This window comes from Rhinolophus sinicus, chromosome 1, assembly GCF_057876585.1.
Source record: "Rhinolophus sinicus isolate RSI-liver-muscle chromosome 1, RSI-T2T, whole genome shotgun sequence".
Lineage (NCBI taxonomy): Eukaryota > Metazoa > Chordata > Mammalia > Chiroptera > Rhinolophidae > Rhinolophus > Rhinolophus sinicus.
Window position 1 is genome coordinate 68,160,454 of NC_142501.1, and position 26,803 is coordinate 68,187,256.

Genomic DNA, 26,803 nt, shown 5'->3' on the forward strand with positions numbered 1-26,803 from the left:
GTTTGACTTAATGTATTATGATATATTGTACAGATTTGTAACATGTACATCTGTGTACTTTTCTTTATGCTCTAATATAATTAATTTGTTTCTAGATGCTGGCATCACCATCTACATCAGGTCAGCTGTCTCAGTTTGGGGCAAGTTTATACGGGCAACAAAGTAAGAATTTTGTATTTATTCTGGAATACTTTATTTAAAGAAAATGTAGCTACCAAGTAAAGAACAACCGATACTGCCCTTGTGGGTTTGTTCTAGGGTTTAAAAGGAAAGATAACTTAATTTTTAGGGTTTTTTTATTTCACTTACATAGCAAAACCTCACTCATTATTTCAGACCTTTCTAATTCAAAATTTGTTACTTGGTTATAGGATAGATAAAATTTATTTGGGCATCTTTTGTGTCTATATTCTTTTGTAATATTTTTGGAGAAGAGTTTGCTACACAAATTAAAAATAGACATCTCTGTTTTCAGTTAGAGGAAGTTAAAAGTTTTGTTTTTTGTTTTTTTCTTTTTGTCACTTGACTAGGTTGTTTTGTTTGTGTGTTTTGGCCTTTTTAATAACGTAAGCCCATTACTTAACAGTTTGTCAAAAGTTCTCTTTGTTTAGCAAATATTTCTACTTTTACTTTAGTTCAGTCTGGGTATAGAATCTATATTTTTGACTCACAGTTTAATGCTTTTCCCATATACAGGATTTTATTTCTTTTTAAGTATTGTAGTAGTTTTATAGCGCTTAGCACAGTGCCTGGCGCATAGTAAGCGCTCAATAAATTTTAGCTATGATCATATAAAACCTTTATAAAGCTAAATTATAAAATCTTCCTATTTTTTCAAATTAATTTTTCAAACTGTTATATATTAATAATAGTTTATCATATCTGTTAATGTCAAACTGCTGCTGATCTCATCTCTGTTAATGGGAGGAGAGTGTTAAAAGGGATATAAATTCCTGGCGTAGATTACAGAATAATAAGGTAACTAGAGAAGGTAATCTGATGGCCAAGTATCTTAACTAGCTTCAAATAAAAATCACTTATTTGATTTGAAACTCTTTCCCAGTGTAATAAACGGCAAAGTTTTGTTAGGTTACCCTTCACTTTACCCTTCAAACTTATTTTGAAGATAGTAGGGGGAAGACAGTTTTTTTGTTAGACAAATATAGTTTCCATCTACTTTTTTCTTTATGTCCTTTCTCTTGCTATGGAACACAATTTTATTAATACAGAATTAGTAAATAAAATTATTGATTGCTTATAGATATTAGCAGTTTTCCTGTAGTTAAGCAGAGAACATATTTTAAAAGCTTTTATTATTAAAAGAAGTGTTGCTTATTTATCCACAAATGTTCATCCTTGTTGTTGAAAAATTAGCTAGCAGTTTGTTTCATTTAGCTTGTGTTTTAGTGTGAAACCTACTACTTTCACGTTTCCTGATAATCCTTACCATGGAAATATCTAGTTATTTTAAAGCTACCATTTATTTCTATAGCGTAACTGCAAAGAACTTACTTTGTTTTATTTTTAAAGCCCACAATTTATCACAGCAAAAAAGTAGATATGGAATGGAGAAAAATTATATTTGAGAAGCTAAGGTTATGTGATGAAGGAGAATGGCAGTTTTTTACAGTAAAATCACTTACTGTGGACTTTAAAAATCTGATCTATTTTTTTTAATCTGCAAATGTGAAATTGTAATTGGGCTAAGATATGGAATGGTTTAGGTTTTTTAATATAATTATTTCATTGGTATGGTAGACATTTATTGACTTTTTAATTTGTGTAGATGATTGTGCTGATTGTTAAGGATATAAATGTGCAAAGGTATTTTCATTAGAAAATGTATTTTAAGGTACTTACTAGTTTAAAAAGAGGTCATGTATGACAAATATTTCCTGTTAGAGTTTAGTATATTAAATGGCTATATTCCTGTAGTAGTCGTGAACCAGCATTTTCAATATATGGCTCACTTTTTTAACTGACATTGTGGATATTAGCCTACAGAAAAATTGAACCTTAGATCAATTGAACCATCCAATTTAGATGGAACTAAAATGTTTCAAGTCAGGATACAATTATTCCTTTCCAGCATACTGATTTAGAAGCTACAAGTAGTGAAAAAAGAGAGAGCCTGGATTCCCAGTATCTGTTAGGATAGACCCCAAAGCACCAAATAAATCATTTAGCTGGTAAGTAATCTGAACACATACTTTGTCAGAGAAGAGAACACCAGCTACTATGGGGGACTTGAGGTCCAGGTTTTAATAGTTAAGCATCATAAAAGTTAAGGGGCTGACCTTATAAAGGAAAGGAGATGGAAGGAATAAGTAGGTAGTAATAGATTACAGATGTTATTATTAGAGCAATTAATTGTAATTGTGCATTGGTTTTCGTATAACTAAATTCTTTTGCCTTCCAAGTGTATTGAGTACCACCATTAACTATATTCAGATTGGCAAAGTTCAGTAGGAATTTATGCTGTTAAAGTGGAGGTCTCCTGTTTTTATGTTCTTAACGATTAGAGAGATTAGGAGAAGGAAGAGTGCCCTCTCCAAAACTAAGACTAACGAGATTAGACAAGGGAGGGAATTCCTCTTGGAGAGGATACAGAACTGCTTAAACCTCCATTTTGCCAGATTTGGGTGGAAGTGATTGCATAATACATAAGGGTACCCAGGAAATGCTGGATCACAGGTTCTCGTATGATCACAGTATGATTGTATCTAAATAAATAAGTAACTTTTCATCCAGGAGTTCCTGTGAATACTGTGCACCACATGATAACTATAGAAGTCAGTGAATAAAATGTTGTATTCAAGTTGTATGATCTTGTTCTCTACTTGGAGTGTGTGCATAAAACTGTAGGTATACTTAGAGTTTTAAAGATCCCTAGGCTTCCTAAAGTTGTCTACTATATTAGAACGAAAAGGGAACCAGTAATTAATTTCTCCTGGGTATTCAGTGCGTTGAAATTAAGTGGTAGTATAGTTGGAGTGACTTTTTCTTACTAACAGGATCTAGAGCCTTGGAAGGTTGGAGAAAAAGAAAACTGTTTACTGAGTGCTTCCCACATGCCTGTTATCTTATAGGCACATGGATTAACTAGCTGTATGGCTGCATCCATCATACACATTTGTGTCTATCTGAATTCTCAGAGGACCCTGGTGTCTAGCTGGGAGAGGAAATAAACTTGTCTTTTTGGGATCTCCTGGCTTGAGAGCAGTGGCATGGTCTCATGCTTTCAACAATATCCTTTAGCCTCATGTTTTAAGAACACCTTTTGTGAAGGTTACTTACCATGTGGAGAACCAGAACATAGGTGGCTGGTTCAGAAATGATGCTGTTGACAGTGTAGGTAGGCAGATGACACATTTTGGTAGTAGCTTCAGGAAATTGAGGACAAGGTACTTGAATTAAAACTGAACAACTCTCTGGGAGTTCTTGCTGTCAAGAAGCACGTTACAGTTGGAGAAGTGAAGACCTTTATATAAAACAGTATTAAATAACAGCTTGCAATGCTAATACATAGGGTAGAGGTATGTTGAATACTATGGACAGACTTAGGTTTGGAGAGAAAAGCACAGTAAGTTGCAGTGGTACAGGAAAGCTTCAAAAAGGAGGGAGGAAACTCATAGACACAGACAACGGTTTGGTGGTTGCCAGAGGGTAAAGGGGGTGGGGGGTGGGGGGTGGGAGATGAGGGTAAGGGGGATCGAATATATGGTGATGGAAGGAGAACTGACTCTGGGTGGTGAACACACAATGGGATTTATAGATGATGTAATACAGAATTGTACACCTGAAATCTATGTAATTTTACTAACAATTGTCACCTCAATAAATTTAATATTTAAAAAAAAAAAAAGGAGGGAGGAACTGCGTGCCTACCATATGCTATACTGAATCATGCTAGATACTGCAGATGTGTGGTTGGAGAGATCGTTCTCTGCTGTGCCATCTCTGCACCACACTCATACATGTGCTGCCGTGTTCTGCGTGTGCTCACTGCCTTTACGTCCTCAGGACTCTGCACATGGCAGGCACTCAGGAAATGTTGAGCAAGATACGGTCTGTACACGAATATAGTAGGATAAGTACACAAGTTATTTTACTAAGTGGAGGAATGAGTAGAGAGTTTAGTGGACGTATTTCAAAAGTAATTGCATATCTTGGAAAATGATCAGGAAAGGATTTACAGATAAGATCTTGTTTGACATTGGCCTTGGAGAGACTCTAGGTAAGGTTATTTCAGTAGTGTGGACAACATCTACAGCACGGGGTAGGATCGATTTGGGAGTGTTTTAGTTTATTAAGGCACAGGAAACCTATTAGGCTGTTACATTGGTTTTAGCTGAGAGCTACAATCTTCACAGTTCTGCGAAACATATCTCAAGATCTTTGTCACTTTCCAAGTTCAAGAACACAGCTATAGCAAACTGTTTCCCCCCAGAAAACAACTTTTTCTGGTGAAAACCATTACTCCATTAGGCTACCACATTCACCTTTAGGACCACCTATTAACTTTTTCTTTCCATATGCAGGTTTCATCTTCCTGTCCTGCCCCCCAAGTTAATAGTTATTAAGTGTGTAGTGTGCAGTCAGGTGCTATTTTAAGTACTTTATATGAATTCACTCATTTAATCTTTACCACAGCCCGTGAAAGGTTAAAGGATTTGCCCAAGGTTATACAGATAGTAAATATTAGAGCCTAGATTATATTACTTTCTAAGTGTAACTGTGGACATGAGTTGAGAACAACAGTTTCTTTGAATCGTGGATGCTACATATTAATACTTACTGAATGTCATGACCCTAGGAGGCCATTTGCACATAGTAGAAACTACAAATGCTAAATCCACAGATTGCAAGAGTATTGACTAAGGCATTACGTAGGATTTATTCATTTACTGTGTCATTTTTTGAGTACCTACCATGAGTGAAGTATTATTCCAAGATGTGAGAGTATGGCAAATAAAGTTCCTACTTTCATGGAGCTTATATATAAATGGGGGGAAGACAGAATAAGCATGCAGAGAACTAAGTAAATAATATAATTCTGGTAATAAGTACTATAAAAATAAAGTCAGAATAATTGATAAATGGGTGGAATTAATATTTTACATGGATCAGGCAAATAGGCAGTCTCTGAGAAGGTAATATTCAAATGGAAACCTGAATGTTGAGAAGGGTAGTCCTTGGAAAGATCTGGGGGAGAGCTTCTCAGGTACAGACAACAATGCAAAAGTTCTTACTCGTGAGAATGTAAAAATGAACTCATTGTGTTAAGGGTGAGAGGACCAGCGTAATGAACAAAATAGAAAATTAATGAAGTGGCAGGTGTCAGATCATGGAGTCTTGTAAAGATTTGGTAAAGAATTTCGATTTATTCTAAGTTTAATAGGAAGAATTTTTAAGGTACAGTATCATTTTTAAAAGATCACTTTGCTACGTATGTAGAAAATGGACAGGATGGAGGAGGGAGCAGTGATGAGAGAGAGAAGGCTGTTCATGGAGTAGTTGAGGCAAGCAAACTAGGATGACTGGAGCGAGTGGTGGAGGTGTTGCGAAGGGGTCAGACGTGGGCCGTTTTAGAAATAGAGCTAATATGATTTGGTGATGTGGGATGTGAAAGGGAGGTTTGAGACCTGTGTTACTTTGTGAATGGGTTCCACTAATCCAAAATGGAAACTTAGCTTGAGGAGGAGTACAAAAGTGTATATAGGGTTTCACACAGCTGTTCCATAGGTAGGGTGCCAGCTGCTGTAAAGATCCAGCCAATGTCGTCTGGGATGCTTAGCTGGTTCTAACATATCAGCAACTTCTCATAGTTGAGGATGTTGAAGCCAGCTAGCTCCATCCATGCTTCTTGTCTCACACATCCTTAGTACACAGAAGCAAGCGTACTCTTCCCAGGCCTGTCACTTGTCTGCATTTTCATACATTTTGCTGTTTTCTCAGACTGACCTGTTGTTAACATTTTTATCCCCTTGATTTCCTCATCACCACCACCGAATACCTGGCTAGGTCTCTTTCATTGTTTAATTCATGTACAGTCTCCTCCAGGAAACATTTTTCTGATCCCAGATCCATTCTTCTTTCACTGAGTTAGTCTGAGTTAGTGGTCCTTCCTATATACACACACCCAAGCACACCATACATATATTGCATGTAAACAGCTCGATCATGGTAGTTGTTTTTTTTTAAAAGTCTTTTGTCGAAGGTGTTCTCGGTGAGGAGAAGGATAAAATGTTCAGGGGCAGATGAGGGGAGTGGATAGAAAAAGAAGGAAAAAGATTGTAAGCCAAATATATGGTATGTAAGAAGAGTATGTATTGGAGTGAGTAAAATATTAATGGAAGAGTTATATGTCAATTATATCTCAGTAAAGTAAAACTGGGAAAGAAAGAAAATGAAATAAAGATTAGAAGAATCTTTTGGGACCTGACAGGACGTTAAAGACTAAACTGTGATTGGATTTGACACTGTAGAACAGTGGTTCTCAACCCCGGCTGTACCCCTAGCAACACCTGTAGAGTTTTAAAAATCCCACTGCCCATGAATTGCCCAGACCCAGACTGTCACAGATTCTGAGCATTGGACCCAGACATTAAAGTTACCCAGGTGATGCAAAAGTTAACAACTGCTATAAGAAGTGGAAAGTGATTGGTTGCAAAAAGGGATTGAAATAGGAGTCAAGAAATTACATCTTGGGCGAGTCACTTAGTGCTTGATATTAGTTCTTCATATATAACTTAGTTGGATGATCATTATAACTAAATTTAATGGTGATCTCTGGAGACTTTTCTATCTCTAAAATCTTTTCATTTAATGAAGGAAATTGCATAATGAAATAATGTTACAGGGAGGATTAACCAGCTACATGCAGGACACTTTGGAGGTAAGAAGATGGTTGTCCTTTGTTAGTGTGTGTACGACATTGAGTTCCTAGGGGAAGCTCATTGCTTTGGGAATGGAAATGGGGACACTTTAAGCCCTCTTGCATCAGTTAGGGATTTTTTTTTCCCCCCTCACCCGTTACGTAAGTATGTGTATTCAAGGATTTGGTTGCTGTGATTGAGTTTTTTTTCTTTTAAGTTGTATTGTTTATCCCTTGCAAAACCTTGAATAAAGAATGACATTATCTTCCCATAAGTATTTAAGGGATATGCTGTTAATCAGTTCGTGCAGTGAAAATAATTTATGGAAACATTTCTTAGATCATATTCTTTTGGGTTTCTGAAAAATGATTAATAAAGAATTTAATTTATCCTTTGATTTGGCACCCTGCCAAATAAATAGATTCCTAGTTAGAATATATATATTCCTCCTAATACTGTATTATTATTATCAGTTTGTCAAAATGAAAGAAAAATTTGATTCAGAAGAGTTTGAGAACCTTTTTAACTTCTTTTTTTCGTTCTTTTATTCCTATTCAGTAAAAAGGGAATAAATATTTCCTTTATAGGATTGTTATAAGGAGGAAAGGAAATGAAGTAGCATAGTGCTTGACACATAGATGCTTGATAAATTTTAATTCTGACTTGCCAGTATATAAGCTCATGCGTGAATATTTGTATTTACCTGTTGTAGCTATTTTATGCCAGACCTTTTTTTGTGTGTGAGCTGTTTTTTTGTTTTTCCCTTTTAGCTTACATGTCTTTTTCTTGATATAATAATTTGGAGATGATTTTCCATGACTGTTTGTAACCATACTAGTAAAAGAGTCAATTTTTCCCTCAGGACCCTGAACCTACCCAGTGTAATAGTTTGACTCAACTAACTCAAATTTAATGACTTAGTGTATTTTATTTACTAAAAATAAATCCTTGTATATTCCTATTCAGCGATACTAATTCATTATATTTTAAAGGGATTTGGTTTTTACATTGAATTTAAAATAATTCAGTTACTAAAAGTATTCAAGGGTTGATCATACAGTTTGAAATTGATACACTCCTTTCTGCTCTATTGATTTTTTTCATACCTACCTAGTTAAAATGCAAATCAGACCTTTTGAATTTATTAGTTTCTTTAATGAAATCAAGAATGTTGAAGGAAAAATAAAAGTAAATGCTAATCTTTGAGTTTCTTTAAGTCTTCCTCCACTCTCAGCACTATAAATTAACTCACTTTTGCCAGTCCTTAACTGACTTACCCATTCTTGTTTCCTTTTCCAAAAGTTTTTTTTGCTAATGTTCAGATAATCTCCATTCTCTAAAATATTTCTGAAGTTACACATTTTCATAAGACAGAATAGAATAATATGTATGTGAAGGGTTGAAGTAAACAAATCTCAGTGAGTCTTTTTGTAGGGCTTATCAATGATTAGAAAAGAGCCTAAGAGTACTAGATTTTTGGAAAATGTATGTTTAAAGTAATGAAGGTGAAAGGAAATGAAAAAAAGAGGAAAAGTAAAAGTAGGGAAAGAAAACTTGACAGGTGTAGAGAAGAGAGGGAAAAGGAAAATGGAAGAGAACAAGAGATAGAGGTTTAGAAAAAGTTTGAAGAGAAGTAAGATTCAAAAAAAGAAAAAAGAAAGTAAGAGAAAAAGCAGACTATGTAAGCGGTATTAAGATTCAGTAGGAACTCACAAGGGCACTAATTTAATATTATATTGAGCTCCCATAAGACTGCCAGTAAGAACACTAGAAGTTAAGAGATCTAAATTCTACTCTTGGTTCTTTGTGTCACCTTGGAGAAGTCTGTTAAAAATTGTATATTATTTCTTGGTGATTAGTAACTGAGAAACACATTTCCGCGGGAAATTTGCAGCTATAGCTGACTTTAGGACAGCATATTTGGGGAGAAGGATGCAAGCTCCCTGAGGGTAGGAGCCTTTTTCTGTCTTGTTCACTGCTGTATCCTCAGCAGCTAGCACCATGCTTAGCACACAGTAGACATTCAATAAATGTTTATTGAGTGAGTGATGTAAAAAGTATCACTTTGGTGGTTCAGTATGGGAGCCTCTAGAGGGCCAAGGGGGAAACTATGTGATTGAAAGAAAGAAAAGACTGATTTCTTCTGGAGAAATCTGATACAGGCTGATTTTTAATCTCTTCTTCCTCCTTATTTTGTCCCAGTTTCAGAGAAAGTGGCTGCAACTAGTGGTATACTCATTGTCATAAAATGTGTAGTGACCAGACATACATATAGTGATTAAAACAGCATATAGGCCAGTTCTCTTTATGTGACTTCAAGAAATGCAGAACCAAACTTACGTCTTCATGGAACATGAATGAAAAGAGGATGATATAGTAGCTGTATTGAGTTATACTCATTGGCTTCATTCAGTTGAGAAGCATAGTTAGGCTATAAACTGAGGACTGAGGCTGGCAGATTCCAGTGAAATCTTTGTGATCCACTGGTATCCCTAGATTAGAAGATGGTTCATTATTATGCCAAAAGATAAATTTTGCAAAGATATTTGAAGGAAACATTCAGAGCGTATATATACTTCAAATTTTTTTGAAGGTCATAGTTTCAAAATATTCAGGTCAGTGCAATTCTTGGACTCAAAATTAGACCAGTAAAGGGGCAAGGGGAGTCCCTTTAAATCCTTAGCACTAAAGTCATCTACTTATCATTAGCTCTCACTACATCTTACCACTTTTATTTAACCTCCAGTTCAGAATAAGCTTGGTTGATGTACCATTCCACAGCTGACAGAAACAGAAAGTACCGAAAAGTGTGGGTCAGGAAAATGGAGGCAAGAGCTAAACATCCTTACTTTTAGGGATTGGGGGGGGGGGGGGGGCATCTAGCACATTAGTTATCCATGATAATTCTATGTCATTAAGAAAATACTAATTTATGTTTCATACTAATAAAAGGAAGGAAATATATCATACATTTTTGAAATGTTTATCCCAGTTGGTTAATTTTTTTGTGTTTTGTGTTTGAATGGTAAACCCTCACTAGTCTTTAAAAAGGCACTTACTGGAACACATTTATCCCTACATCTGACACCAGGCGTCCTGGATAAATAGAAGGTCATTGTACTTTGAAAACTTTTTTAAATGTTTTAAATTTTTGTTGCTTTTAGTTATATTCAGGTTGAGTTTTTAATTAGTTGTTGGCATTTTCTGTTGGGTTTGTAAAAATTGTAATGTTGAGAAGTGTGTATGTATAAAGTAGTGGTAAAGAGACTCTTAAATGCATTTAAGAAGGATCACACAAAAATTAAAGTTAATTAAAGTTCAGCAAAGTGGGGTTAAATGTCTGTACCTTAGGTATGATTTAAAACAAAAACACAAGATTGCAAATTTCTTAAAGGCATATTTGTACAAAATGTTTTTATTGAACATACGTCATCTAATTTGTTAAATCATTGACAGACATAGTTTTTGTAAAATAGAAATATGAAAAGATTAGAAATATAAAAGCAATGTCCATTCATAATACTAAATTTCAGACTAGAACATTATTTTTGTTAAAATCAGAGTCCATGTGGAGTGAATTTAATATATCCATTCAAAATTTGCATATTATATTACATGTTAGGTCATTTTCAAATGTTTTAAATTGCCAACTCCAGAAGATGGATAACAATTTCATTCCTGATGGCAATGAATTTCCTTCTTCTGAATTTTTTTACTAGGTGCACTAGGCCTTCCAATGAGGGGGATGAGCAACAATACCCCTCAGTTAAATCGCAGCTTATCACAAGGCACTCAGTTACCGAGCCACGTCACGCCAACAACAGGGGTACCAACAATGTCACTTCACACGCCTCCATCTCCAAGCAGGTATTTATTGATGGACCAGAATATTTCTCAAAATGTATCTTTGTAGAGTAAGCAAGCTTTTTAGTTTTTTAATAAGATAACTAATAGTTCAGTGCCTTTCACTGAGGAAAAGAAAGTCGATACCCTCTGCTCCTTTTATTCACTGCAAATTGTTGAGTCCAGTGTAAGATGTTTCTATCCTGAAACTATCATACTGATTGTCAACTGGGTGGATATCGGGTTAATCACCACCTGGGGAGCTTTTTCAAAAGCCAGTTTTCTTCCTCAACAGAGGATGTGCAATTTAAAATCACTCCTCAGATAATTCTGATTATTGCGTCCTTCATCACACACCCATTGCTCTAGTGAGAATAAAATAAAACAGATTACATAGATGATGCATATTAGTATGAAGAAGATAGAATGACATACATTTGGAATGAAATTATTCTAATTACGTGTGAAATACAGTTGTATTATTTTATGTCATAGTCACACTAATAGTTCTCTCATCCTAGGTATCACCATATATTATTTCCACTATAATTTGCCCTTTGTTGGTTTGTTTACTTTGGTTTTCTTTTCAAAGAACTAGAATGACTGGACAAAGTAATTCAATTAATAAAAATTAGCAATGCAATTTGAAAGTGTGTTTGAAGTTCTAGAATTAGGCCAATTGATTATTTACAGAGAATTTTAATGAGTAATTGTAGAGAGCTTATTTAGTATAATGGACTTCTTTTTCAGGGGTATTTTGCCTATGAATCCTAGGAATATGATGAACCACTCCCAGGTTGGTCAGGGCATTGGAATTCCTAGCAGGACAAATAGCATGAGCAGTTCAGGGTTAGGTAGCCCCAACAGAAGCTCGCCAAGCATAATATGTATGCCAAAGCAGCAGCCTTCTCGACAGCCTTTTACTGTGAACAGGTAAGATGTTTATTGATACTGTGTATACTTGTCTTTCTGGGTATTTTCAGATTTGCCTTTTCATATTCAACATTCTGTTCTTGAGTCGTGGCTTCTGTCTCATAAGTGTGTTTCATCATGTGTTTATGACCAGAGATTCTCTTTCTGTTAAACATTACAACTTGAACTTCCCCAAACTAAGGACGTGTTCTTTTGAAAATCAGTGATCTTAGAAAACACATTAAAGCCTTTTGTTGTTGCTGTTAGAATAGGATTGTTCTTAGGTAGCCACCAGGCAAATTTTTCTTGATAATGCCCTTCCTTTACTCAGTGAGGCTGGTCACCTGTGTGCTAAGAGTTCCAGGGTTATGAATAGGACCGGAGACATGTTTGACTGTTATTACTGCTTTGCTCCACTTATGCTTTGGTTAAGTACCTCTTCAACTGAAACTAAGTTTTGGAGACTAACCGAAGACTTTTTAAAACTGCATCTACAGTATTTGAAAATTATGCCATGTCCTGGGATTTAAAACAAAAAGATGACCTGTTATGCTTTTTTACTCCTTTTTGCATTATCCATTGCATATGCTATTATGCAAATAATAATAACAACAGTATAAAGACCAATTATCCACTATGTTAGATTTTTTAAGCTGTTTAGATAATTTATATGAGAGTTAGATCTATAATATAAGGCTTTCTTCCTTGCAAAAATAGCATTTAAATTTGCTAATTTTTTAAAATGGAGAATTCTAGGGGGGGAAGGACCTTGATCTAGTTGCTATCATCATATATTTATTTCACTTTCTTTAAACTAATACTTGTAAAATCTCAATTAAAATAGATTATTAACCCATTTCCTGTTTAATCTTCATCTCATAAGCTCCAATTCTTACTCTTATTTCGATTTGTTAGTATTTCTTTCATAATTTTACTGTTCTTTTAATTTCTTAAAAAGTTACTATCTGTAAAGGGTTATCAAAATTCTAATCTCCTTGATAGATTCCTAATGGTATAATACTTCTTGGGTTTATCACATCTTTCTGCTTTCTTGTAGTATTGTTCATTGAATGTATATTTAAATTTTTGCCTTTCCATTTTTTTTCACATTTTAATTGATTTAAAAAAACACTTTGCTTGTAAATTGTCATTAAACATAGGTCTCTAAAATCCTGCTCATTACTATTGATAAGTTTGTTATAGAATGTTTTCATTTCTTAGTACTTATTCAATGTTTGAGGGTGCCTGTATCATCAGCAATTCCAACATACCATTAAACAGAAATTTCTGTTGGCTTTCCTACTAAAGTATTCTTTTTCCCCCAGCTGTATATTTTATGAAGATATTGTTTGGCCAAAGTTAGTTTTACAGATTTGGGGGGGAAGAAAAACAAAAACAAAGCAGAAAAAACCTGTTATCTTCAAACAATTTAACCCTACTCATAACACAGATACACTGTCTTTTATCAGATAATTTGATGTAAAAGATGAATTCTTTCAGTGAAGAATTTTCATTAATTCTTTTTGAAATTCTTAATTACTTCTGGCCTTGCTTTAGGTTTAGTCTTATTTTTTGTTTTTATTTTCCCATGTTTAGGCTTTTGGGAAAAGGGGAGGCATTTGTAACTATTTACCATATACCAGTTGTGCATTAATTTAGAATTGAAGGCACTACAGACAGAATTTTTTTCTTTTAAGTAGCTGAAAGATACACTGTATTTAGATAAGAGTGATGTGTTTTGGAACACTGAATTCAGTTAAAGAAAAACATCATTTAATTCAGGTCAGCCGAACATTTGTTTAGTGCCTGTTGTATCCTCCTGAATACTAAGGGCAGAGGATGCAAAGATGAATTTGCCACAGACCTTGTCCATGAGGAGTTTATATTCTAGTTGGAAAAGACAGGCTGTAAGGAAAAAGATCTTCTATGGCAAGTAACAATAGCACGCCTTACCAGTAGTGGAAGAAAAGCAGGTGTTCAGGAACCATAGTCTTACATTAAACAGCATAGTTTTGAGGTTAGTTCTGCCAGTACCTATCTTGTAAGTTGGTTCTCCAAGTACACAAAGTAGTACCCTTAATCTCTGTTTTCTTCAAGACATATATAAATTCCTTGTTTTTTAATTAATCTGTATAAGACATTTTGGTTCTCTGTTTTTCATGTAAGGACTCAGGGAAGTTTTTAAATAAAATTAAAGATTATACTCAAAAAAATAAAATTAGTATTTGTTTTAAAACATGTTGTTTTATATGAGGAGATCAAAAATATACACTTTTGTTTTTCATCATCTGAAAGTTAGTGTTCTTACTGTATATCTAAAATTATTTTCTATGTACCCAGTATGTCTGGATTTGGAATGAACAGGAATCAGGCATTTGGAATGAATAACTCCTTATCAAGTAACATTTTTAATGGAACAGGTAAGCTTATTCTGGAGCTAGTACCCTATAAAAAATATGGTAGATCTTTGAAATATAAAGCAATTCAGCATACTGGTCTTAAAATATTACAGGATTTTTTTGTGTGTGTGTTAAAATGGTAGAATTGAATTTAGTGAAGATTTGACAGGAATAGGATTTAATTCAGTGAACACTTGGAAGATACCTAAATATATTTTTTCACTTGGCACGGTGATAGCATAATGTTCTAATACCAGTATTTTCTTAATACCTAGAGAAGCCTAAACATTAACTTAGACTATGTTTATGCTGCAGAATTTTTTTTTGCTTCAAAAGCGTTTCCTATCCTCAGTCCTGTTACTGCAGTCTAAACTAGGTTGGGTGGTATGGCCTTCTTGTTACTGAGACCCAGAGCAAAGAAATTGTTAAAATAATATGGATCACTTACAATTTTTTTCTTAATAGTTTTAATAATACTCATTTTGGCATTTAATCCTTATGAATTTTTTATCCAGTTTTATGTGTAAAATTCAAAATTTAATTACATGGAAAACCAATTCTGATTTTGACAGTAAATAATTCCTGCAGTCTGTTGGTTTATTTAATCTTTTATCAACTGCTTCAGACTAAACAGGCAGCTTTGTTGCTATTCTCCTTCGGTTTTCACCCTCTTCTGCCCTTGCCTCCAGACCCTTCCTGATAAAGGAAATAAAGGATGTTGTTATGGTCATAGGAGCAAAATGAACACAATTGTTGAGAGAGAAATGATGTAAAGGAAGTAGAAGGTGAAAAGAATGATCAGTGAAAAGGAGCATATGTGGAAGCATGAGATTTAGTAATGAAATGTCATTTGTGGCTATGGGCTTTTCATTTTTTAAATGTTATCGTATGTTTAGCAGCAGAGATTGATCGAATGAAACTTTAAAATGAAAAGTTTCAGCATTTGAAAATTATAGTTTTGTGTTGAAGATGTTAAAATAATATGAAGTACCATATTCAGTATCTCTAAAATGCTCGTTTTTTTCATATTTTAATATCTCTGAAATCAGGCTGCATATCATAGTTTAATTGGTGAGATTTTTTCTTTAATGGACCATAAAATAACTGTGTCTGACAGTGCCATTTTATATTCTGAATTATGGTTTCATACACTTCTATAAATTTTAGAATTATTTTTAAAATGCAGTTTAACTATGTTTAACAATAAGAAAATTGTTTCTAAGTCTTTCCCTAAAAATATAAATTTGGGGGTTTATTAACTTTTTTAAGTTAAAAGTAGTCTCAAATAACATGGCAATTTTAAATTCCATCTTAGAGGAACTGAAAATGTAAATTAAAAGTTAATATATGTATATTAAGAGTTTATAGTTAATTTGTAATCAAATAATTCGAGAGGTTACTGTGTAGATTGAAACTATGTAAATTGCTATTTTCTATTGTCTTGTTCAGATAGTACTATCATTAAAATGCAAAATTCATAAACTGCAATTTCTTTAAAAACAGTAGGTATGAATGATTTTTATCTTTCACCCTTCATAATTTTAAATTGTCGCCTAACTTGGAATGTTAATACTATTTTTCTATCAGCAGAATAAACATGAGATAATAGTTCTTTTTCCTGAGATTCTTCTAATTATGAAACTTGGAGAAAAATTAAAATTAACTGGTATAAAGGGTAAAATAAATTTAAAATGGTCATAAAACACTAGGTGAAAGAAAAATTAAAGAAAAGCCATAGTACAGGCTAAAACTAAGGTAGAAAGTTAAAGTCTCTAAAATTAAAAATACAAAATTATAAGAATAATAGAATAATAAAAGTTAAAAAATCAAGGGGGTGATTAAAATAGGCAAAGTAGAAATGGGTTAAATTTTAATTTTTAAAAGGAAGTGAGCTGAGTTTTAAAATGAACAAAAATAAATTTTATTCATTCAATATATATTTATTGAGCGCCTACTGTGTAATAGGTAATATAAACTTTTAGGCTTTACATCATATTCCCATGCTTCCCAGCATTCACCATACATGGAAACCCTACTTATACCCTCTTTTTGCCACCCTACGTACATGCCCAGCTGTAAACACATGCACAAATGCATGCATACACATTTGTGTATGGAACCAACAGACCACAGGACAGAAGTCCATAAGGCTTTGCTTCCATTGCCTGTGCCTCAGATATGATTCTGCCATTTGCAGGAGGCACTGTCATTCTCACACCTATATGTTACTGAAGCACCAAGCATTCCAGATACAACCTCTGCTTTTGAATATAATGAAAAGAGCAGTTACATCACAACAATCTCTCTTCCTAGCTAACAAGCTATAACTTTAGAGTACTATCTTTCACAGGGGAAGTAATGTACCACTGTACTCCTTATTCTTTATCTTAAGTCTCTAAGATTTGGGATATTTATTATGCTAGTTACAAACTGCTTTGCTGATTGTTCATGAAATTTTTTCATGTGAAATCAGTCCACAGTGTTGATTGTGCACCTACGTATACCTACTACAGTGCTGTGCATCATTTAGGAAGAAGGGACTGTCATTTCAAAGTGTGTTATGGTTGGTCTTTAATAATCTCTTTAAATGTTTGTAGAATCAGTAACTAGTGTTCTTCTTATTTAGATGGAAGTGAAAATGTGACAGGATTGGACCTTTCAGATTTTCCAGCATTAGCAGACCGAAACAGAAGGGAAGGAAGTGGTAACCCAACTCCATTAATAAACCCCTTGGCTGGAAGAGCTCCTTATGGTAATTAAGCCTTTTAATGACGGCCAATGGAACGTTTCCATTGCGTGCACGCATGCGCACACATGTATGTTTTCTAGTCAGAGTAGTGTAATTTGTCAGGTGATACATACAAAGTGCTTTTTCCTCCCAGAATACCATCATAGCAAAGCTAAATGGGAAAACTTAGTTTGTACAGAAACCCCAAAAAGAAGTCCTCGTTGGTATTCAGAACTTACTTTCTTCTGGCAGTTCTGCCTTCATACACCTTAATGATTATTTTGTGGTCTGCCTTTTTTAAAAATTCATCACACATTTTTTTTAAAAGAACACATTCCTGCATTCTTAGTGATTCATAATGACTGACCATACAGTAAAGACTTTTTCTAAGCCAGTTTCTTAACGTCCGCACTCCTGACATTTGGGTCAGTAATTCCTTGTAAATGTGGGGCTGTCCTGTAGAATGTTTAGCGACATCCCTGGTCTCTGCCTACTTGATGCCAATGGCACTCCCTACCTTCTAACCTTCTCCCATTGTGACAACCACAGATGTCTCCAAACATTGACAAATGTCCTAAAGGAGAAAAAATTGTCTCCTGTTGAGAACCACTACTCATGGGTCATGTATAGTTTATGTAGACTCTTGGTCACTATTAATACCCCTTTTTTAATGTCTCCAATAAATGAGAGATTTGGTTAATAGAAGCTAAATGAAAAGAAGGGGGTGTGTGAAACGTGCAGTAACAATTTAGAAATGAAAATTATGTAACAGCAATGTAGCCATACTGTTTTTGTCCTTTGCATATAATTGTTTCCTTTTGGGAGAACCTGATGGAGGCCAGTAGCAGAAACAATATACTTAAAGGGGATCAGTTCGTCACTCTTATGACTGTTTTTCCCATTTTCAGTCTAAAAGGATTTCCATGATTTTCAGAATATGAATACAAATAACAATATGTCAAGAAGGGAAAAATTTGTTGTTCCTATTTTAAAGTTTCCAAATCACTCTTCCAGAAATAACAAAAAGTGATCTGCCCTGGAAGTTGACTACCTAGCTATTTGGTTCTCAGTTCAGACTCTAATGTTTTTAACCTTTCCTCATAGGTCCATTTTTTCATCCCTTTAGTCATTCCCGTTGCTCTCCTTGGACCATCTCTAGTTTCTCCATATCGTTCTTGAATTGTGGAGTCCCAAACTGGATATTGTTCTCCAATAAGGGCCTGACTAATGCCAAGTATAGTGGGAGGATTACTTCCCAGTTCTTGCATGTTTTACATCTATTACATGAAGTCCAAGAAAATCTGAACTAATATGGAGTTATTTTATAATTGATTGCAATTTGCTCACTCTGTAAGTCACTTTCAAGTAGAATACTGACATTTTCTTTTAAAACTTATTTTGTTCATTTGTATTTAACAATTAACTGGTGTTTATAATAGCTAGTCCAGTATTTAAATAAAGCAAGCTTTTAAACCAAAAATGTTAATAATTATTACCAATATCAAATTATATTTTAAAGCATCTATATAATATGACGTTGGATTAGAATTACAAGATTACCACTTATTTCCCTTGTATTTTTTGTATATTGAGTTATTGATCAGTATATAAAAATTTAGTTCTTTATTGTTACCCTCAATACTAATTTTTTTGAAGTATGCTTTCATAGCAAAATAAGAATCTCTTTGGTATATTCTCATGAGGAAAGTTAACTTTTTATAATTTGTAGCAAAATAGCATAAATATCAATTGCAATTCTCTGGATTATTTTTATTGCATAGTTGGAATGGTAACAAAACCAGCAAATGAGCAATCCCAGGACTTCTCAATACACAACGAAGATTTTCCAGCATTACCTGGTTCCAGCTATAAAGATCCAACATCAAGTAATGATGACAGTAAATCTGTAAGTAACTGAGAATTATGTGAGTGATGTAGTTTTTTTTCCCTTCAGATTTCTCTTATAAACAGTTTTATAGATTGTATTAAGGACTTATTAAATACTATTACAAAATTGTTTTTCTTGAGTATCTGTAATAATCTAACTTCTGAAGAATGTGGAAAACCTTTATGACTTAGAAGATAGCCTATTTTTTTCCTATTTCATGTAGGTTTGCAAATTTCTGTTGAACTTCTCAGAGTTAATTTAGACTTTTATTGTAGTCCCTGTCAGCTGGATCCCATGAAGTTTGATATTATAGCCTTCTAAGGAGCTGTGTTTTTCTTGAGTAAGTTTTCACCTTGAAGAATCTTTATACACATTTTTATTCCTGTGTTGATTCAGCCAACTCAGCTTCCTCTTTCTGACTTAACGAATATGTTTATTTCTTCCACGTTTCACTGAAAATTGCGCTTTTTTTGTGATGGGAGTTTGTATATTGTTAAAATAATTGATAAAGAAGATATTGGGTAAGACTTATATATATATATATATATATGAATTTTAAAAATGCATATATTCTAACTTATCTTGGAGGTTTTTATGGTGACATTTTAGGTAGTGTATTATATTTAGTTTCTCTTCTAAATGAAAGTTTTGAAGAGTGGAACTTCAAGTGTATCCAAAAGCATAAATAAAGTCCTGAGATGATGGATGGATGGATGGATAGATGGATGGATGGATGGATAATGTATTTTATCTGTGACTGGAGATCTGAGATAAATAATATTTTCCATATACTCCTTGCCCTTTAAATACTTAACTGTGTATAATACAGGATTTGTTTGTATGCCATGGGACAGTTTTGGAAACAAAAAATTTCATGTAGAACTTGAAAAACAGGTAATAATTTGCTACCAATGTAAATATAATAAAGAATAAATAGAAAGTTACTAATATGTGAACAGGAAATTTTTATACTTAACAAATTTACTAATGTTACATTTAATTTTTTTTTTTTCATGTTAGAATTTGAATACATCTGGCAAGACAACTTCAAGTACAGATGGACCCAAATTCCCTGGAGATAAAAGTTCAACAACACAAAATAATAACCAGCAGAAAAAAGGGATCCAGGTGTTACCTGATGGTGGGACTCTAAAATATGTCAGTGACATTGTAGAATTCATTTTCTTTACTGTTTCATCAAAGATTAAAATGACCATAATCTTCTTATCCAGGTCGGGTTACTAACATTCCTCAAGGGATGGTGACGGACCAATTTGGAATGATTGGCCTGTTAACATTTATCAGGGCAGCAGAAACAGACCCAGGAATGGTACATCTTGCATTAGGAAGTGACTTAACAACATTAGGCCTCAATCTGAACTCTCCTGAGTAAGTTTTTTTCTTTTTTCCACATTTGTATATAATACCTCCCTGTAGACTTTCAGTTTTTAATTTCATGTCATCAAATTGTATCACCTGCTGCCACTCATTATTGCTGTTACCTATTGACTCTTTGGGTTATCTCCTCTCATCAGCTCCTTGATCACTGTCATTTTCCAATATCATTCCTCTTAGAACTTGGCAGTTTCGACACTTTTAGGGTCCTTCCAAAATCCTGAAATCTCAGCTCCTTGAATTTCTCTTCAAAAATCTTACCCTCTCCCATATCTCAGCTGCTCGCTTCTTTCGTCATCCTCTGACCTTGCCATTACTAGTAATAGTAACTTCAGTTTCTCTGTAATTTTACGTTCATGCTCCCATGCCACTTCCTGTTTTCCATCTCTCTCCCTCTAGTACTGGCTCCTGTAATCATGTGACTCCATTGGGACCTTCAGTCCGTTCTTTTTACCTTTTCATTGTTCTTCAGCATCCCTGTCTCTCTTTCCCTGCAGTGAACTCACTTCTTACCCGGTTAAATGCAGTGGTCAGTCATATATGCCCTTGACTCCTTTGCCCCTCTCTTGCTTTGTCATACTTGCATGACAGAAACTACAACCCTGGTTATATCTCTGCCTGTTCCATTTTTGACCTGTGCTACTGAGCTTGGCTAGAGAAAACCATACAACTTCGCTGCCTGGTCTGAATTTAAATTTGTTGTCAGGAACCTCAAAAGTAGGAGTCTTATTCTGCCAACCATAATCATAGCTGGTCTGCCTAATCCATTCATGCTTTTGTTCTCCTATCCAACTATTTTACACTTCCCTATTCAAACCTCTAATACCTTTTCTCCTGCCCTACTCTCAGATGATGACCTTGTTTTTTTTATTTCTACTTTGCTCAGAAAGAAGGAAGCAATCAGAAGAGAATGTCAGCATTTCTCCCACCAAATCTAACTACTTACTACCTACCATCTGTACCCCGTTATTCTTATCCTCCACCCTGTTGCCATAGTGGATACATGCTTTCACCATTGTTTGCATTTTGTTGGATTATTTCCATCAGCATATAAATATGCTGTTACTTCTTTCATGTTAAATACTTTTTCTTGATTTGACTGATGCGCCCCCCGTTTCTTTAGTCTCCTTTGAAACAAAATTCTTCAAAAGAGACATCTCTGTGTCTCGTATTTGTCTTCTATTCTCTGTTAAAACCATTTCAGTTAAGATTTTGCCCTCCACTGCACTAAAAGTTGTCATCAAAGTCATGAAAAGACCACTGTGTTGTTAAATTCAGTGGTCACTTCCAGGAACTTACCTTTTTGACCTGTCAGCAACATTTGACATAGTGGAATCATTGCTGTGTTGCTTCCCACTGCTTTTCACTGCTGACACCCTGGTTTTAATCACCATCCTCTCTTGCCTGGATTACTCTGTTAGCCAGTCAATAGGTATCCCTGATTTTCCCGGTGCCCCTTACAATCTCTTCTTCATACACAGCAGCCAGGACAGTTCTTCTTGAGTAAGTTATTTCTCTGCTCACTACCTAGTAAGGGTTTGCAGTTTCTTTATAATTAAAAACCCAACAGGCATGATCTGTGTCTCTCTCCTGCCCCTGCCTCAAAAGCCCCTTTGTTCTCTCTGTTCTAGCTTCACTGGCCTTGCTGTACCTCAGACATGTTGGTCATGTTGCTGCCTTAGCTCTAGCAGTTTCCTCAGACTAAAAGTCTTTGCCAGATAATTAATATTTTTAATTCCCTTACATCCTTCAGATCTGTTTTCAAATCTGACCTTCTAAATGAGACCTAACCTGACTACCCTATTTAATTATGCAATTACTCTCTCCTCCCTACCCTTCCAGTAACGTGGAATATTGTTTATTTATTACACAAATTATTTTTGTCTGCCTCCCTCCTATCCACCATCCCCAACCAGAAAGTAGGTTTCCTGTTGTCTGTGAGTGATTTTTGCTTTCTTCCATAATGTATTCCCAAGCACCTGGAACAGTGCCAGGCATCTAATAGGCATTTAGTAAATATTTGGTGAATTTGAACCTTTGATTTTAATAATTACTGATTTTTTTTTCTGGCCATATAAATGGGAAAGTAATTTTACTTGGGGGCATGGTATTAATGAATTTAAAGCAGTTTAAGTGAGTTTGAAGTAATATTTCTATATATATATATATATAAAACCTTGTTTCAGTTTCCTGTTGTATATAAGTCATAGTAAACCCAAGAAGGGAAATTAGAAGTAAAAATGCTCATTTCACTTTTGAAGTCATTGTTTTTCCTGATTTCCTGAACTAAAATTAGAAATCTTTTTTTCTACTTTGAACTTCAGAGTGTTTTTTTCCCCCTCTTATTCAGAAATCTCTACCCCAAATTTGCATCACCCTGGGCATCTTCACCTTGTCGACCTCAAGACATAGGTAGGAAAATATATTTGTGTTCAGACCTTTTAAAAATATGTTTGTAAGTGAGAATCAGTTAATAAAGCTTTTTTCGTTTTATTATCCAGACTTTCATGTTCCATCTGAGTACTTAACGAACATTCACATTAGGGATAAGGTGAGTGTAGTTTATTTATTATTCTACTCAGTCAACACAAATTTATCTATTTTTCAGGTGCAGTTTTTTTTTTTTGAGTTCAGACAGTATATTTGAAATAATTAGCAGTGGTCTTGGGTATGCTGTCACATGTTCACTCAGTTATATTTAACAATTTTATTTCTATTTTTGTTTGTAATTTTAAGTTTTTATGAGGTCCTAGATTGTATTTTTAAAATATTTTAAAAACAATGTTAGGACTGGTAAAATATTTTTATAGCTACTAATAACAGGGTACAGCCATAACCACAGTTGATGGGAATAAACTCACTTGAAAAATTTAAATTTACTTTTGATATTCTAATTTTATGCCCTTATTAAGAAAGAGTTTTCTTTACAAATATTACAGATAGTGTCATATATATATATATATATATATATATATATATCTTATTTATGACCTTTTGCTTTTTTCTGTATTTTTTGTCTTTTTTTAATTACCTGAAATTCTAGTTATAAAGTAACTATTAACACATAGCAGTGTTAATCTTCTTTTTAATCTAAGAAAGAAAAATGTTAAACTCTTGCTTTAGGGTAAAGAACTAAGCAAGTTTTCATTTCATTGTTTTTAGAAATGATATCTAAATTTTGGTCTTGTAAAAGGCTATAATTTATTAAAATTATATACATTTACCTGTTATTCATATGTGTATAAATGTCTAATTTGAATGACAGTGTTCTGCATCTGTACCATGGAGTTGTGTAGTCAAATGGATACAGCTGTGTGGACAGCCAAGTAAATAGACATATTTCTCATTATGTATTTTAATACTTGAATAGGGTGGAAGATAAGAAGTATCAGACCAGTTTTTTCTGTTTTTGGATTATGTGATTTGCTGCCACCTCCACTATAGCACTATTTTGCTCCAAATACCTAAGGATTCCAGAACCATTTCTTATGCCAAGCTAAGAAATACTAATATAGGAGAATTTGACACATTTGGCAGTGCTACCTGAATGGGGATAGTATGAATGGAAAGAAAAATTATATTCAGAGAATGTGTGATAGTTAAATAAACATTTTGTTACATGATTAGGGAAAGAGGTGGAAGTATTTTCATCTTGGTGAACTTTTAATAAAGGTTTACCGTAATGTGAGAATTTGAGACTTACTGTACTCACAGTTTTATAGTTTGTAGGTAACTGTTTCTGCTTTGTGGAGGGACACGTAAAGCAGTCATATTTGAGTCATCCATTTAAACAAAATAAAGAGCAAGCTCTTTATGATTTTTGTACGTAACATCTGTGATTTGCTAAAAATACATAACCAACTGATTTGTGAATCACTGTCAGATGTAGATTCCGTTAACATTTCCTGTAAGTTTTCTATGTATCACTCTGCAAGGTGTGTTCACATATAGTCACTTATTTAATTTCATTTTCATTTTTAGTAACCCTTACAGATGTCATTGTCTACATTTTATAATTGAAGTTCAAATACATTAAATAACTTGGACATGGCATATTAGTAAGTAACGGAACTAGGTCTTGAATATCCGTCCTGCATCTCTGGGCAGTGTTCCTTCCACTGTTACTGCCACATTGGGTAATTAATAAATCCCTTAAGTAAGACAGCATTTGAACTTGCTTAGAAGTTTTTATTTACCTTTTTTTTTTCTTATTGGTACATAAAATAGATGTACCAGAAATAATTGTTAAGTGACTTTAGTCATTTAAATGATAAAACTCCCCTAAATGATGAAACTCCTCTTTAGAATTATAACTACCTGTGTAATCGTATAATAACAGTTATCTGCTACAAAGAAATGAGTTTCTGTTTCTCTTCCTATTTTTACGTTAGTGGTAGCAATTATGTTAGGATTTTCAAACTAGTTTTATCTTTCAGAATAATATATTTCTCTTTTCCAGCTGGCTGCAATAAAACTTGGCCGATACGGAGAAGACCTTCTCTTCTATCTCTATTACATGAATGGAGGGGACGTATTACAACTTTTAGCTGCAGTAGAGCTGTATGTTCGAAGTATTTTTAAACACTTTTGTATTATAGTGGTCTTGTTTATTCTGAAAGCTGCTTTTTAAAAATGATGATGGCTGTAGTTTTTTGTCTTTTGTTTTTCAAGTGGAAATATTTCTCCATCAGGAAATATAAATTGTTTATTTTTACATTTAGTAAATTAAAGCTAATCTAGATTGAAACGTACACTACCATGGCTTCATAATTACTGTATACATAAAAAGAAGAATTTTAAACTTACCCTAAATTTATGAGAAGACAAAATCGACTTGACTCGTGGATTTGGTGAATCTAATTTTTATAAATACATGAAGTACAAGATATGGTTCATAACGGTGGCTCATCTTACTCTTTATAGAATCACAAAGTGAATTTCATCATTTAATAAACATCTATTAAATATTATATCGGCAAGTCACTATGTATTTCTTGTGCGTTTTGAAGTGTTAAAAAAATCCACATTCATTATCAGGAGCCTACTGGCCAACTTAAAGAAAATAGTGTTAAGAAGTTGGTCCATTGGATATGTTTTTTTCCTGAGCATTTCTGTTTTTACCTGATGCCCTAAGAATAACAATTTTGTGTCATTTCTCACATGTCCTATTGGTAACATATTTTGTTACTAATAGACTATACTGTTAATCATGTTTACTATAGAGTGAGTTGTCACTAAAAATTCGTGATGTTGTGATTAGGAAACCTTTTAACAGATTTTAAGTATTTTATAATACCCCTAATAACATTTCTATAAATGGCCTTGGATCACATACTTAAATGTAAAATTCACTGTGTTGATAATAAATTGTTTTTTATTTCTCAATTGAGAATTTGTTTTTTCCCATGTTTTCCTCTCATTTTTTTTGTAATATAGCAATTGTTACCTGTTTCTTTTAATTTATTCATAAGTAAATAAATTCATTCATTCATTTATCCATCCATCACTGGCAGTTTTGTCTCATATCTTAGTTCTGTCTAAAATTTACCTTATGGTATTGGTAGAAAAGTATTTGTTTACATGGAGGTTTGTTTTACCAGAGATGTTTTTTGTGGTACATTTACCTCCTTTGAATGTTATTTCCCCAATTTACAAGTGGTTATAAATCCTCATTGATTCTTGAATAAATTCTAATGGTGAATATCCTTTTGGCTTTTGATGATTTAGGATCAATGAGATTTGAATAAAAAATAAAAATAATACATTAAGAATTTTTAAAATGGATCTTCTGTTTTCAACATAGTTACAGAATTATGTGAATTTAAATAATTCAAGTAGACTTTGTATTTAGAGCCTTACAAAATAATACAAATAGTTGGAGTTTTTGTGTGTTTTAATAGATATCTCAATTTCTATTGTATATCAAGAAGAACAAGAAAAGAGTAAAGTTTTTGGAACACAATGTATTTTTATTTGGTCTGCCTAAGTTTTTATCACATTGCTCATAGAGCTTTAAAGATCTGTTTTGTTTGCATAAAAGTTTCCTCAGTTAAATAAAGATGTGTGTATTAGTTGAAGAGTATGGATTTTACACAAACTAAGAAATTATTTTCCTATATTTCACTAGGGTTGTATTTACTAACAATAAAAGCAGGATAAAGAAGCATTCATATTTATGCATTTTATGTGTAATTATTTTCTGAGAAAAGTTTTAAAAAATGTGAGCCACAGGAAAAAATTAATTGTCTTTTTCTCTTAAAAATTGAAGTTTTAACCGTGATTGGAGATACCACAAAGAAGAACGAGTATGGATTACCAGGGCACCAGGCATGGAGCCAACAATGAAAACCAATACATATGAGAGGGGAACATATTACTTCTTTGACTGTCTTAACTGGAGGAAAGTAGCTAAGGTATATTTTTTTCCATGTGTAAATATATAAATCTAGATTTTAAAAAGAAGTGACCTCTTATCTGTTTATATGTACCAATGCATTCATTCCAATAATGTGCCGGATATTTGCTAAGTCTTTTGTCTCCACTCTTTGGCTTGAGTGAACTCTAGGAGAGTATGCAGAAACAGCTCATTTCACCCATAGTTAGAAAAGGGATTGAACTTGGTAAGAAATTTTGTGAGTTTTCAAAAGCCTTGGTGACATTTGAAATATTTTTGTGTCTACTCAGCTGGAAAATAAAGATACCCCCTGGTAATCCTAGTCATGTATTCTTACATTATTATTACTTCTAATTAAGCAAGTAT

At 33.7% G+C, this 26,803-nt stretch overlaps 1 protein-coding gene across 8 annotated transcripts in view; it reads left to right on the plus strand.

Annotated features, from left to right (window-relative positions):
* CNOT2 (CCR4-NOT transcription complex subunit 2) overlaps nucleotides 1-26,803 on the plus strand; it is a 108,150-nt gene that overhangs the window by 74,588 nt on the left and 6,759 nt on the right. For 7 of the 8 annotated variants that reach the window (XM_019748936.2, XM_019748941.2, XM_088800713.1 and 4 more), the window contains 12 exons: nucleotides 96-162; nucleotides 10,598-10,745; nucleotides 11,472-11,654; nucleotides 13,974-14,053; nucleotides 16,659-16,784; nucleotides 18,542-18,666; nucleotides 19,669-19,789; nucleotides 19,881-20,037; nucleotides 22,394-22,455; nucleotides 22,545-22,594; nucleotides 24,503-24,603; nucleotides 26,312-26,456. In XM_019748936.2, the coding sequence (XP_019604495.1) occupies nucleotides 96-162; nucleotides 10,598-10,745; nucleotides 11,472-11,654; nucleotides 13,974-14,053; nucleotides 16,659-16,784; nucleotides 18,542-18,666; nucleotides 19,669-19,789; nucleotides 19,881-20,037; nucleotides 22,394-22,455; nucleotides 22,545-22,594; nucleotides 24,503-24,603; nucleotides 26,312-26,456 (1,365 nt within the window). The remainder of the gene's footprint in view (nucleotides 1-95; nucleotides 163-10,597; nucleotides 10,746-11,471; nucleotides 11,655-13,973; nucleotides 14,054-16,658; nucleotides 16,785-18,541; nucleotides 18,667-19,668; nucleotides 19,790-19,880; nucleotides 20,038-22,393; nucleotides 22,456-22,544; nucleotides 22,595-24,502; nucleotides 24,604-26,311; nucleotides 26,457-26,803) is intronic. The other variant, XM_019748942.2, reaches the window with a different exon arrangement.